At 37.9% G+C, this 16,110-nt stretch overlaps 1 protein-coding gene across 1 annotated transcript in view; it reads right to left on the reverse strand.

The window, feature by feature from the left end:
- Positions 1-16,110, reverse strand: part of Rph (Rabphilin) — a 157,556-nt gene that overhangs the window by 12,414 nt on the left and 129,032 nt on the right. Inside the window, exons 5-10 of the mRNA XM_071591913.1 lie at positions 12,010-12,165; positions 10,707-10,878; positions 6,999-7,191; positions 4,830-5,062; positions 3,844-4,147; positions 16-260 (exon numbers count right to left, since the gene is read on the reverse strand). Of these exons, the coding sequence (XP_071448014.1) occupies positions 16-260; positions 3,844-4,147; positions 4,830-5,062; positions 6,999-7,191; positions 10,707-10,878; positions 12,010-12,165 (1,303 nt within the window). The remainder of the gene's footprint in view (positions 1-15; positions 261-3,843; positions 4,148-4,829; positions 5,063-6,998; positions 7,192-10,706; positions 10,879-12,009; positions 12,166-16,110) is intronic.

The following is a 16,110-nucleotide window of genomic DNA, read 5'->3' on the forward strand; positions in this document are numbered from 1 at the left end:
AGAGACATGACTGACCATCTTCAGGTGGGTCATGGCCATCCACAGGCAGCAATTGACCTCCATCTTGATTACTGTGATGGTAGTAGTGAACATGTCTAGATTGTTGTGATGGGTATGAAAGATCTTGGTGATGAAACTCCAATGGAGTTGGCTGATAATATCCAGGCTGAGGTAATCCAGATTGCGAATGATATCCATGAGGTGGGTTGGTTGGTAAAGAATGGGACTCAGGCCACGTGGGCTGTGAGGATTCTGACAACCTGGAACCAAAATATTAGTAATTAGTTAGCAAATCCATGTTTGAATATTTAATTTAGTTGAAAATAAAAACATAGTATTTGTCTTAATTGTTCACATTAAGATAAATATGCAAAAGAAGACGATAAAAGCATAAAAAGAGCATGGGTTTATCAGTTTGTTTTCAACAAATTAATGTTCTTTCAATTAAGCAGCAATGCAGTTTTTATGAGAATTCAAAGAAAGCTGATTAATGTATTACCAGGATGTTATTACAACTAGGGACCCCAGAGATGGAGAATAATGTTTCTACCAAATGTATCATACAAAATAACAGGCAAAGATTTACATTGCTCCACAGCTACCAATTATTACAGGCAAAACTTCAAGATTAATAAGCTTGTAGTTATTGAGAAGTTGTGTTAGAATTTCCCTCAAACACTTTACCCTTAGTATTTTATGAGTCAACATTTAGTAGAGAAATCCAAATTGGAATGGTTTTACGCACGCAGGATCATGAACTGAGCTTATTAGCTAAGAAAAAGCACACATGGCAGCATATTTCCAGTAAAAAGCTTAGACTTATATCTCTCCCTCATGTGGCTGCATACATATATTGCTGGTTATTTTATGGAGAGAAGTGAAAGTACCAAACCAAAAACCAAATTCAGAATGAAATTATAGCAAAAGCCATTATTTTAGCTTTTACAATCATTCACTGCAAGAGCCTTAGCTTTTCTTAAGAAATCATCACCTCTGAAAACCTGGTTACTATTTTTTCTTGAGGCACTTGGTCAAACATTTTGCAGATACAAAATTGCAGCCTTTTAAGGAATGTGATCACCACACACTGAGGGGATCCATTTCAGGTATTTTGAAAAAAATCATGAATAAGCACAAAGAGTGAAACATCACAAAAATAGAAAAATTCTGAACAAGCACCAAATAATAATGGTAACTGCCATGATAAACCATGAAGTGAAAATCAGGGGTCCCTAATTATTAATCCATTCACAAAGGAAAGCACCAAACAGAGACTACGTCAAAGCAGAGTAGATTGCACTTGACAACATGAAGTAGGATTAATCAATAAGGAAAAGAATCTTGCAGAAGAAATAGACTGAGCAAGTAGTGCACAAGTTCATTAAGAAAGAAGAGCAGTATCCCATCACCTATAGAAGTACCGAATGAAAATATCTGGAGAAATGAAAAAAAAAACTAATCAGTACAATGGTCATTAAAACCGATGAATTTTGTTCTTACACTCATTAATATTTCAGCTATTTTATTCCTTGGATCGTTAATTAAGAGTTAAAGCTTGAAAACACTTTTGATGAAAAAAATACCATGGCAGAGTGTCCAGCAAACACAAGAATAGGATTAATCAGTATTTCTACGTTTCTCAAATAGATTGAAAGTTCATGCTTTTAGGCCAAAATATCTTATGCAATCAAAAATATTCCTTCTAATCAGAGAACAAAGGCTGTCAGAGTGGAGAAATGCTGAAGAAGTGGATGTGAAGCACTTACAGAAAGAAATAGAAGGCATTTTTGAAAACAGAAATATTTTCTCTATTCTGGAATATATTTTTCAACTAACATGAACATGTTCACATTATTAAGAAACAATAGGTAGATAATTTTTGTAGATGAAAAGATTCAATTCCATTTGAAAATTTTAAAGAGAGCTGATTAGTGAAATTTGAAAAGTAGGTAGCAAGGAAGATAATGCATAAGGAAAAACACTTGCTGACACTTACAGTCCAAGTGCATTTAAAACCTGTTAAGGAACTTCAGGGCACATGAGGACTCTGTCCACAGTACGTGGAGGATTCTGCAAATGTGGTGGAGTTCCCTCTGCTGCGACAAGTAATAAATGAGTAATAGGGGTCATCTGGTAGAATTTTCATTATTTGCTTCAGCCTCCAAACTTCAATGTCCTGCCATGAGACAAAGCATGAAGTGCAGTAGAGTCTCTTATTAACAATCAATTATTAAACAGACATAACTGCCAATTAACAAAGAAATAAATGATAAAGAATAATAGCCCTTTGTGATTTTCCACAATTTTGTTAATATACACTGTGACTGGTTCCATCATAATATGGCATTACCAGGCCACACGATTTACCATGAAGGTGAACCCAGTTGCAATGCATATCAGTATCAATTACACTGAGGAAAATATGAAGATATTTACTTCAATGGCTATCTTCTACTTCGACAAATTTATGCATCAAACTATCAAGTAAGATGTATGACTTCAAAGATGTTAAATGACTAATCCCCATATGATATTGTGTTATTCTTATATATTTATTCAGTAGATTGGAATAGGTATAAGCTCCTCTAATATGCGAGGAGGAAAACAAAGATCAGTTTTCACATAGAATGATTTAAAAAATATATTATAATCTGTTTTTTTTACTGTTGATTTCCGTTCTGCTTGGACACTGAATTTCATAATTCACGACACACACTAACATAGAAATTAAGCAGATTTTTTCGTCATTGTAGCTGCTCAAATCACTGCGTTTTTGTAGTAATTGTTTATTTATTCTCATAGTCCTTTCACTTCCCTTCCTTAGTCAAGCACAGTTGTGGCTAATTTGTCCTAGTTTTAGAATAATTTTTCTTAAAATTTTGATGGAACAATTGGTATCGTTTTTTAATATCTAATATCTGTTGACCCCATAAATGACCACCTATACAGACTATTAACATGGTCACTATAAAATCTGAGAGGAAATCTGCTGATATTATTTCTTGCCATTATTTGAAGCAAAACATTAGATATATACTTGCGTTAAAGCAGGTAAATATAATCGAGGAACATGACGAGATAAATTAAAAAATGCCATTGACATTAGATGAAGTAAAGCAATAAATAACATATTTTGATTGCTGCAGCTATAATTAATAATTCACCACATGGCCCTTCTTTCTCTGACAAATACATTAGTTATTTGAAATGTGGACTATTTCCATTCAAACCACTTGCATGCTGGACACCCTGAATAGGTGGATGAATTCTCTTTGGCGGAAGTAGCTAAGCTGTACAGTTCTGGCAGGCAAAGTTCAAGCACAATGCACTAACCATCAGATAATTATTTCAAATATCACAGAAAAGGTTTTTTTATAAAAATTTTTCCTCATTGGATACTTAAATATTCTCCTAATTTACACCATTGCTGCCTTTCGTGAAATAATATCCTTAAATATTTTTCGGGTTAAGTAAGCATAAATAATTACGCCTTGAATGAACGCAAGAAAATTTTACTCACAAATTCAGCGAATTCATTTAGGAACTTCGAGTGCCAATCAATTAAAATAAAAATTATCAAAAAATCTAAGCCAAAATCCCTCCCAAGGCACAAAATAATATGAGTTTCAATTCAATTACGTCCTTGCACACATTTTTCCTCTCATGTTCTCCTTCCTGCTATTTTATTTTTTCCTCCCTCTCATCCCCCTCGAAATCTCTTCGCAAATCCCTCGCAAGAAACGGAGCGAACACTACATGACGTGGCAACCGCTCATAGTCCCGTCTCCAGAGACACAATTTCTCTTCCATATGGTTGTACGAACTCCTCTCACACGTGAGCACCTGCGCCTCCGGCTGTGGTGGTGGTGCTGCTGCCTCTGCGAGTGGTGGTGGGCCGAGGATTGCGGGACAGCTGCCGGCGCCGGTAGGGGCTGCTGGTGTTGTTGTTGGTGGTGGTGGTGCGAGGGGTCGCCGCCATCTGTCGAGTCCCACGTCCTCTGTCGCCCACCGCTCGAGAAGGACGACGAGGACGAGGAGGCCGATCGGCCGCCGATGGAGTCGACCGTCCCCTGCCGACTGACTCCCGACGAACCGACAGAGTCCCCGCTCTCACCGCTGCCCTCTCGGTGAAAGTCCCTCGATGACCCTTAAAAGTGGAGGCCGGGAGATGATCAATATCATCGCGACTGAATCCACTTTACCGCTAATTGCATCTCAGAAAATACTCAAACAAACTCGATTTTAAAAAAAATTAACACTAATTAAAAAACGACCGAGGTTTACCCTTTTACCTACCATAACCATGAAATAAGGACAGAGAAAATCACAAACACCCAATTTTAAGGTGGTAATTCAACATCTGCGCTCTCGGTTGGTAGAAAAGGACGTTAACCCTGTCATCACCATGGTCAGCAATAATCTTTTGGAAATTCGAGTTTTCAATTTGAATGCTCTCAAGAGAGGATATATGGTAAATGTGTGGAATTAAAAATGGCATATAAGCTACCGCATTCTTTTTTAATTTTATTAAATATTGTTTTCCGATGGTCAGCCAACTTTTGAAAGTTTACTGACCGAAAAACTTCAAGTTTGTAAACATTTATCAATACACTGAGAGTTGGGGAAGGATTGAAAAATTAGTTATGTCGGCTATTTAATGACTGGCCGGCACTTGGACTTCCCAAAACGATGAAAAACTATCGCAGCCCATGTACTTACAAGATATTGAATGACAACATAACGAACGCTTTATACCTTTCCCCAATTCCCGACGGGCAGGGTACTGAATGTGGACTTTTGAAAATGATGGGGACTGTGGCTAGACTCACCAGTCCCTGATCGGCCATCTTGCTCGGCGACCTGCAAGTTCGTGGTATCTGTTGGCTGACTCTTTGGTGGAACTGGTTTTTGGGCTTCAACTACAGGAGGAAGTGGTGGGTGGTCTGTTTCCACTCCTGCATAGCACGACGACTCGGAACGCTGATGCTGCAGTGTCCCCCGGTTTGGACTTTTCAAGGCCCATGAAGGCATTATGGTGGATTCGGTGGACATAGAGCGGGACCTAGAAATCCCAGACATAAATGGCGACATAGTTCTGAGATGGGTCCGGAAGAGAGGTATTCAAACTGATCTCTTTTTGTACACACAAGTCACATTCAGAGAGAATACGGTGACTCAACTCTTTTGAACTTTTGCATCAGCTTATTTCTTCACAACCCAGCTGTTTCTGTCTCTGCATGCAAAACATAATTTTACATGGACACGTTCCACCAAGTGTTTATCTTTTCATGGCAAAATTTAACTGCGTAGTCTAACACATATTATCACTGAATAGTATGCAGTGCAATGATTGAAAGGTAATTAAAGAATAATATAAACTGATTCTTAACTAAACAGGATTCCTGATAAATGAATGAATGATGTCATTTAGCCACTTAGATTTGAGACCATTTCAATGAAGATACAACATTTTCAGAATGAGATGGAATTAAACACAAAAGAGAACATAATTATAGAGAAATTCAATGCGACTTTTAATGTAATTGCAAGTTTAATTTGAAACTTTTGCTATGGAAATCCTTCAGACACTGGTAAATAAAATTCTATAATAGCAGGATATACACAGAATTTCATTAAACTTCTATTAAGCTCTGAAATCCTTCCACATCAATTATTTTGATTAATCTAGGCAGTGATAAATGCAATTTTCTGGAAACTAATTTATTCTTATACGAGGGGCTCCTTTGAATCAGACCTGCTCATAATGTTTTTATAAATGATACTGCAAACAAAGGTTGTGCCATTTTCGAGAAAAAGAAAGGATAAGTTATACGTGGAAGTAGGAGGACAAAACATAGAGCAGATGTTACAGTTTACCTATCTCTGGCGTGTTTTGGACCACAATCCTCGAAGTAGGAGGAACATAACGAGGAGAATTGCGTTAAACAAAGAAACTTTCATAAGGAGGAGAGAGAGTTGATGACAGAGATGTTGAGTTGTTTAGAAAAGGCTCGTTACAGCTTTGATGTAAAGCATAATTATGCACGGCGCAGAAACATAATCATTGAAGCAGGATCTTAGGCGTAGATTGGAGACATTTAAAATGTGGGTTTGGAGAAGGATACGGAAGATGAAGCGGACAGAAAGGAAAACGAACGAGGAGGTGCTAGGCATGGTGGAGGAGGAGAAAGGATTGTCAAGAGAAATCCAAAGTAGGCAGGAAAGATGGATCAAGAGCGTTTTGATTTGGAATGGGGGACTGATGACTCTGATAGAGGGGAGGAAGTCAATCAAACGAGGAACGGGAAGGAATAGGATAGGCATGCTGGGTGGAATGAATGGAGGAAAAAAGTATGCCAGATTAAAGAGGGGCTTACTGTAGTGCCCGATTTAAGATTGTTTTTGGTTAGGAGAATTTGTATGGGCTATGTCCATCCAAAACCTACCTAAACCAGTAGAAAATTAAATAAAAACTGTCTTTGAAATAGCCTGTAAAGTAAGTATAATTCCCTATGCTTTATCAACAGACAGCCTATGGTAAAGTATTATTTCAGTACTTTAAATTATGACGTAAATTAGGAGTTAAGATATTTAGGGTTTCCGATGAACGGTTTCAATCACAAATGTGGCGTTCGATGAAAAGATCAAAGGGTCTCTTAAAATTCGAAACTGCTAAGCACAATACCATATGTAGAGTTTCCCTTCAATTAGGAACTCAAACTATTCAACTCATACAAAAAACTTCTCCTCCTTTAATTTATGAAACTAATAAAATTAACGACATTTCCAATGAATGAATTTTTCACCAAAAATATACGCAAAAATGTTTTTCTCTAATATCGCCATTGCGTGCGTGTTCTTGAAGATGACGGTCTTTAGAATAATAATGAAAAAAAATCAGGCTGAATGAAATATATATTCAGAATGGGTAATTGGCACCAAAGGCAGGTCCAAAGCGACAAGAATTGTAATAATTTCCTCCAAAAAGAGAGACTCACCATTGATTCCCATGATCAGTGTTCCTGTTCAAGGCGGCTGCTATTGGAGCCACGCGACCTGACCCAATCACTTGCTCCCCTGACGTGGTCTGGTTGTGGCCTGGTGTGGAATCCGACGCCCAAGTCAGTCGTGCACGCCTCCCAAGCTCGTCTTCCGAACTGCTCTCCTCCTCGTGATCCAGCGATCGATTGACTAAGCGTAGAAATTTCATTAATCAAATATCCCTGAGCCGAATGGTGAGTAAACCTTTAGTGTACACGCATTTATTGTAACTCGTATAATAGTGCATATATTATGACAGGATAAGGGACTAGGGTCGGAGTATTGGTGAGGGTAGTTTTTGCGGTGGCACATTTGTTGTTAGTAGTTGGCTGCCGGCCACCCGAATGCATTCATATGCATTACAAATTTTCTATTTTACATAGATTCTCCGAATAGGAACTAGCAGTCGTTAATTAATTTAATATTTTTGTTGGAAGAATAAGCAAGATACATATCGCGTGACATTAGTGATTGTAGTAACGATGTTGCCTTAGATGAAAACTATGTGCATGCATCAACGATATCATACATGAGGCAATTGCTCACAAATCTTTTTCTATTATTTTCCAAAAATATATAGTATGTCAAACTGGCGATAATTTTGAGCAAAATAAGGTAATTATATCATGATATCCTGAAAATTGTCATCCTTCAACCCATTGTGGTCACACCTTCCACCTTAACATACTACCTTGATCAAAAAGTTCCCGGAATAACCACCGTGTGGCGCTCCCATCGTTCCGATTTGAGTTCTGTTTTTTTTGTTAAATTGGTACATCTGTTGTTGATATTCCCTTTAAATCTTAGTGTCATAACTTGACATTTGCAAAAGTTACGTAGCCAAGAGTACATCTATCTCTGTGTGTGTTGGCGATTTTTTACAATTGCAGAAATGGATTTAAATTTGCAACAACGAACTTGTATTAAATTTTGCGTAAAAAACGGATTTAGTGGCGCACGGACGTTGGAAATGTTGGAAAAGTGTTTCGGCAACGATTCTCTAAAAAAAACGGTCGTTTACCAGTGGCACGAGCGGTTCAGAAGTGGTCGTGAGTCAATCGAAGATGATGAACGCAGTGGCAGACCATCGACATCGAAAGTCGGTGAAAAAATTGATAAAGTAAAAGAAATGTTGGTCAATAACCGCAAATTAACCATCAGAGAAATAGCGGAGGACTTGAACATTGCCTATGGATCCGCCCAAGACATTGTGGTTAATGATTTGGGTTTCCGTCGTGTAGCAGCAAAGTTGGTGCCGAAAGACCTCAATTTCATGCAAAAAAGAGACCGTGTTGACGTCGCAAAAGACATGATTTGCGAGGCCCACATTCATCAAAAGGATCATTACTGGAGACGAGACGTGGGTTTATGAGTACGACACGCAATCCAGACATCAGGCAAGTGAATGGCGTTCACCAAATGAGCCGAGACCAAAAAAAACCACGTCGTTTTCAGTCAAAAAAGAAGGCAATGCTGACGGTTTTCATGGATTACAACGGTGTAGTGCATCATGAATTTTTGCCAGAAGGCCAGACAGTAAACAAAGAGTATTATTTGGGCGTTATGAGACGTTTGCGTGAAGCAATTCGCCGAAAGAAACCAGAAATGTGGGCAGAAAACTCGTGGATTTTGCACCATGATAACGCACCGTCGCACAGTGCTATCATTATTCGTAATTTTTTGACGAAAAATGCAACAAATACCATCCAACAGCCACCGAATTCACCTGATTTGGCTCCCTGTGACTTCTTTCTGTTCAATCGAGTTAAAAAACCATTACGGGGAACGCGTTTTAGCAGCCGAGAGGAAGTAATGGAAAAATCGCAGGAAGCACTGATGGACATACCGAAAACCGAATATAAAAAATGTTTCGAGGATTGGATCAAGCGCTGGCATAAGTGTGTTGCAGTCGATGGGGATTACTTTGAAGGGGACAATATAGATTTAGATGAATAAACTTGTATTTTTAATTTTCTGAATAAATTCCGGGAAATTTTTGATCAAGGTAGTATGTTATTAAGGGAGATTACTGGGAGGTGTGATCACTACGGGCTAAGTTATACAAGTGTTTTAGCATTGAAAACAGAAGAAGTGCTATACAGACGAAGTCATTCACCATAATTCTAGGTACTGCTTCTCTGAAAAATTATCAGCCTTCCACGCCATGGTACACAGAGCATGTTCTATCCCCATGTCTAAAGGGAACACTCTTATAGAACTCAGCATCATAAAACAGATTGCGGTGAACGATGGGTATAGAGAAGGGCTAATTCATAAACTTTACAACAGGAAACTATCCCGTTTAGCCAAGTTAGCCTTGTATAGTTCTCCCACATCTGCAGAAAATCAGCCACAGTGGCAAAGATTCCCTTTTCTTGGCCACTTGTCATTAAAAGTACATAGAGTCCTCCCAAAAGAAAAGGTGAGACCGGCATTCTACAATAAAACAAAATTAATCAACCTGTTATGCCGCACGAAGGACTAAGTTAAATCCATACACAAGCGTGGGGTGCGCAAACTCCTCTGCGAAGACTGCAACCGGATATACACAGGCCAGACGGGAAGGAGATTTGAGACGAGGATAAAGGAGCCCCGAGCGTGCTTTAGAATAAACATCTCCACGTCTTTTTTCGCCAAACACTTGAGAGATTGTGGTCACAGCAGCGATTTCATCCCCGAAATCCTGAACTTTGAGAAGAAAGGCCACCGCCTCGATGTGCTGGAGCAATTAGAAATACTTCAGCACATGGATTACGGAGATGTTTTGACCAACGAATTTCTTTACCCTTTACGTTCCCCGTTATTGTATTTTCCTCGCTCATCTGCCAACTACACTGACACCAAGCAAAAATTTTTCAAAAATGTAGTAACCCCTCCAAGCCGGCTACTTAATCACCTAATTACCCAGTGCCGTTCGCATTAACCATTCCCCACTCCTCCGCCAACTAATCGACGCCAAGCAAAAAAACTTTTTTCAACAATGAATTTTTTTTAACAATATATTTTTTTCAACAATGTATTAATTCCTTCTCCCAGCCTGCTAATTTATCAATATTACCAATCCTCCTCCTCCATACCCTCTTCCTACCTCAACCAATCCTTGCCTTCCTCCCTCCCTCCTCTCCCCCTCCGTCCAGAGCTATATATACTGTGTTTGACTTGTATTTTTACCTGATGATGTTATACCATAACGAAAGCTAGGTCGTAAATAAAAATTTTTCATGTGGAAAAGCCAAGTGGTTTAATTTTAAGTTCAATTGAAAACACATATTTGATTAGGAACATCTCAATGTACTACGAAAATCAGTGAAGCTCTATGGAGTATTTTCAGTGAACTTTTAAAAACTTAAGGTGAGGGCGGTTTTAATAACCTCCCTAAGAGGGAGTAGGCAAACATGGACCAATAACCAGTATTTGATTATTTTAATTATGTAAATTAACTTTTGTCAACATTATTATTACCCTTAAATTTCAAAAAGTTAAAATGTAACATTATTATTGCACTATGATGGCTTGTAATGATTTATTATTCCTCCGGCTCGTTTACGGACCAAATATACGACGTACTCGTACATAGGCTAGAGAACTGACGGGCATAGAAAAACAGTCCACGATGTGTAAAGAATATACGTACAGACGCATGCAAGAGAAATCTCTTCTCTCACCTAGTATTCCCCCCTTGGCCCAGCTACTCCTCTGCAGGGGTGGCCTGCTCCGAGAACCGGAACCCGAGGAACTTTTCCCAGTTTTAGGCACTCCAGTCTTAAGGATCCCAACATCACGGTTTTTCAGCGAGGACTGAGGCTTCTTCTCGGGTATCACGTACTTAGGTATTCCCTGAGGGCATGAGGAAATATATTGTCAAGTGGACACAAAAAAACGATTACTCTCACCAAGCATGAATTAGTAATTCGTTGAGTGAATTCGCTACAAGTATTCTTAAAAACATTCATGGTGCGATTTAATTAGTTGGCGCATAAACTATCATTGATACAAAAAAGTTGCTATTTTTAAAGATCTTTTTTTCAAACAATCGGGGAATTTTAAGAAATGCATATTATAAATAAGAATGAAAACTACAAAAAACTTTGAATCATGCTTAAAAGTATATGTAACGGTATTTTGAAATACAACATAATATTACGTATATTGTTATTTAGGTAGGTACATATGCTAATAAAATGTAGCGTGTTAAAATTGATAATATTTTTATCAGAGACTGCAATAAGAATAACTATTATTTAAACTTGACAAAAAGGCAAAAGGCTGCGGGTAACAGTTTCATAATTGCATTTGAAAATTATAAAAGATATCCCTTAAGACATACATTAGATGAAAATATAAAAAGTCGCGTAAGGAATAAAATTATATGCGTATACAAGCACACTCTCAAAGAAGAAACGTTGAGTACTGAGACCACTTAGTATATTGTATATGTTAGATACACTATTAAAACAAAGACAAGAGTAAAAAAGGACACAGAAATATTTTACGTTTCAACGGTATGGCCGCCGTCGTCGAACGTCCGACGATGGAGGCCTGACTGCGGGGAAACTAAAATCTCAGTAAATATCCCTTTTTATTAATACCTATGTTTTAATAGTGTCTCCAATAAGTATATATTTTTATTTTTTGGTGTGTGTTTGTGTGTATGTAAACTCTCACAGTATTTATTAGAGACAGAAGTAAAAAAGGACATGTATTATTTTTATATATTTACATACTTCGCTGAATAATATGACTTGAGTTAAAATGAGCGACAGCAAAGATAAGAACAGGAGCAGTGCAAAAAAATTAAGAATACGAGTGAGTGGCAGCATATTCACCCTTTCATGTGAAAACAATATTTATGTTAATACACTAAAAATACCAATAATAAGAAGCTACTTCATAGAAGGAGCGTAAAAGCTCAATTAACGAAACACGCGTTTCACTCCGTTTGTACTGAGATCAAGACTGCGAACCTACCTTGAAGAACCAGGCCCCCGACTTCTTCCACATCTCCCTCGTCTCTGAGCAAATTTTGCACAGCCATTGGACTTCCTTCTGGTTTGCGGTGGTCGGGTTCGTGCTGGACGAGGGCAGTGAGGGCGTGGTTTCGATGCCGCACTTTCCACACACGGCCTTCGAAAGGATAAAAGGTTATTAATCAGAGAAGAGGGAAACATGCCCCGCTTGTTAAAAGTACACAAAGATTCGGGCTGGGGAGGGTAATATTATTGTTAAGAGAAATTTATTGTTAATTTAAGCCCTTGCGGCCCAGTCAGTTGCTGCGGAATGGCAACCTCGTCTCATTCGGTGGATATTGTGCCGCCAAAAGTTGGATTTGAAAGACGCCTTAAGTGGAACGTATCGAAAAGTCGAGAAGAAGACCGTTCAAAATCAAGGCTCTGCTTGATTATCATAAGATAATTTGCTTTAATAATAAGTATTATTTTACTATATAATAATTGGCCGGACCCAGTGATGGCGAGGTTACGTCCTCGCCTGCCAACACAAAGGTCGCGGATTATGTATATGCCCGCCTAAAAGGGTTTTTTTTCCATCTTTGACATCGATGTTTTGTTACTGTTTCTGTTGTTATATTATTGTTAAAAGCCCGATGTAAAGGCCATCAAGTGCTGTTTTCGATTAATGTGAAATAAATCAATTCGATCTAATGCAATACATAAATCGCAATTTTTGTTGACATGAATGTACGAGGGTCATACGGAAAGTAGTACCCGTTCGTGAAATAAAGACACAAAAGTAAATATTAACAAACATAAAAAATTTTATTTGAAAGAGGATACTTTAAACTACTTCTCAACATAATCTCCAAGCAAATTAAGGCATTTGTCATAACGTGTGACAAGTTTCTGTATTCCTGCTGCATAGTCCTTCGCCGCCAGCTCATTGAGATACGCGAGGGACCCATCTTGCACAAATTTTTGCATAATGCAGATGGTGTTTAACAATTTCATGAACAATTGTTCGAGAAACATTGGGAAAATGCTCACAGATGTCATCAATTGTGACGCGCCGATCGTTCCTCACGAATTCGTCAACTGAGCTCACCAGTTGGTCTGTAATGACAGACGGTCTCCCCGAACGCTCATCGTCGTGTGTGTTCCCCCTCCCCATGTTGAAGTTGCGACACCACCGCCGAACAGACGACTCGTCCATTACATTGTCTCCATACACCTCCTTTAATTGGCGATGAATATCACATGGGCGAACGTTTCTTGCATTGAGGAATTTAATCACTGCCCTCACTTCACAACTGGCGGCGTTCTCAATTTTTTTAAACATTGTAAACAATCACAGAAACAACACAGGCAATGCTAGCGTCACGCAACTTGGCTCAGAGAAGGCAGACAAGCCACTGAAGCTATCTGACCTCGTCCAGCGGCTACTCGCGTCGTCAGCACTTCATGCGGCACGAACGGGTACTACTTTCCGGATGACCCTCGTAGGAACCTTCAACCCTGAGAAAAATTATAATAATGGGAGTTTCCTAAGCTATTTCGAGAAAATTGATATTGTCTCACTAAAAAATGTGTCATTTAATATATCATATACCCACATTCAGGACACATTTCAGATCATGTCAACCCTTAGACCACGTTTCCAGTTCAAATCACAATCCTTGTAAGAAAATATAGTAATACGGCTTTGGCATATCAACAAACTTCGGTCAATAAATTTGAAAGTTTGAGACCTGGATGTGTACATCCTCTTTAATGCGGAATATAGGTAAACACAATGTTGTTTAATTCTGCTCCATTTCATGCAATATGTTTTAACTAAAGGTAGGTATCGGACTGTCCCCAACGACTATTATTTTTAATGTGCCACAAAGCTTCTTATTGCTCCCTTAACGTTATTTACACGTATTTTTTAATTTATTCGTAACTTCTACCTTACTTCATGAGTAAAAAAGTACTACTATCTCCCGTCTCCATCCCGTTTACCTAATATTTTTCCTTCCTTCACGGTCCTCATCATCTCCCTATATTTTAATATATCCTCCAACCACTTTCACTACCTTTTTGGATTTCCTCCAGCAACTTCCTCTCTTAACCCAATTCTACTTAATGACGTTGAAATTTCCATTCGGATTTTATTGAGGGACGAACGTTTGCAAACACAAAAGACAGGATACATAACAAATTCAATATTCACTCTTCATATTTTTCTTTTGTTTACGTTTTGTTGGTGAAAATAATAAAATTATAACTTACAAACAAAGCCTCAGCCGAACATAGGCCCATTTTAAAAAATGCGTTCCCTTGTCTTTTGAATATTTAAACCGTAGTCCAAGAATTACTATCGGATGAGGCTTAAAATGAGTCATTGTGACTCTTATTTTAGGTATTAGTCACAAAAAATGTACGCTTAAAAAGCTTACACACATAAATTCGCTTTCATTTCAACGAATGTAAATGGAGAACATTGAAAAATCTAGAATCTGTGACATACATTGTTAAATTCAACTTCCAAAATCTAATTAAAATTTTGACATGGTGACCTTGGTGCCCTTTTGATAGAACTTTAATAACTCCACCTCAAGACTAGAAAATAATCTCTCGGATAAAATCTCAGTACTAATGAAAGATTGGAATCATATTACGAAGTCCATATAAATATTTTGAATTGCATTCTCGCGCGCCTTAAAACATAGACTTAATTGGACCGTCAGGTAATTGCAGGATTCCGTCTGAAAAGTGTCTGGTAACTGTTGCCATAATGCTATTCGAGCAAGGCTTAATATCTTCCTTCCGTTTCTTCTCTTGTCATCCTGTCGCCAGAAGTCGTTTAACAGGAGGCGTAGTTGGGAAAAGAAGCCGGGGAAGTGGGAACCACCCGAAATGATCTTCGATCAGAAACCAATACCAAATTATTTCAGTCAAACCCTTCTTCATCGCTTCCCCACCACCCGACACTTGAATCGTTTCGATATTTAAAAAGTTATTGTGCTAAACCTGAAGGGGAAATAAATAACGGAATAATTTTGTAGATTCCTGCTCATAAAATCAGTTATTTGGAAAAGATTCCCGTTATTATCATGTGATAAAAACTACAAATTGTTGAGCAAGATATGAGCTTTGAAGGAATTACCAGTAAAATAATCGCTCAACTAGTTTTCGAGGCTTTGTCTACGGGCGCATATTTGAATTTTTGAAAGAACATTTTTAATGATTCTTCATTTTTAATCTTTCCCAATTGGATTCAATCTCATTCCAAATAATGAAATATATCGTGTATTTTCAACCGTAATCCCAAGAAAAGAGAAGGCATGATAAATTTAGTCCTCCCCAAAGTTGTTATTTAAGGACATTATACTCGTATAGTCTGCCTATATAAATAGCAATATCACCTACTAAAAAGGATATGATTAATATCTTACTACTTTCTGGTTTCCGATATCCCTTGAAATTTTCTTTCTTTCTGTTGCTAATTTTTCTCCTTATAACTCAGAAAAAAGAAATAAAATTATCCACATAAATGAAATATTTAATCATTATTCTATTAATTCCGTTTTCATGTGATTTCGTATACATTGAGTATTACGTCCACTTTCGGACTAATTCAACGCAAAAAATGACCCGTCATTGATTAGGTTAAATAGCCCTTGAATGTTTACCGGTAATCTAAATATGTTTATTTCATTATCTCAAATATTCTGTGTTTTTTGAGTCGGACGCGCCAGATGTTGAGATTTGATTTCACGTTCACTTTTACTTTTCTGAATTCTTGAAAAATCCAAAATACTTAAACAAATAAAGAAAGATTATGTGGGAAAATATTATCCGGGTAGGGGGCTGGTTCGTTTTCGTTTGCCGTCTGTCATTTCCCAAGAAGACCTCGTACCCGAAAAATCACGGTTGTGTAAAATCTTAAAGTAAGTTATCAGAAAAAGTAATCGGAATCATCATAATTTGAACCTGAACACCCCGTTCAAGGTCCCAACATTCTAATCACTAAGTTAAAAACCCCCAATTTTTTAAATTCCATGCCGAGCTAACGGATATTCTTCCATGGAAATTACCTATTAGTAGGCAGAACCCTGGCTGTGCAGCAAAGGCG

The sequence above is a fragment of the Hetaerina americana genome, unplaced genomic scaffold (assembly GCF_022747635.1).
Source record: "Hetaerina americana unplaced genomic scaffold, ioHetAmer1.1.p SCAF_5, whole genome shotgun sequence".
Lineage (NCBI taxonomy): Eukaryota > Metazoa > Arthropoda > Insecta > Odonata > Calopterygidae > Hetaerina > Hetaerina americana.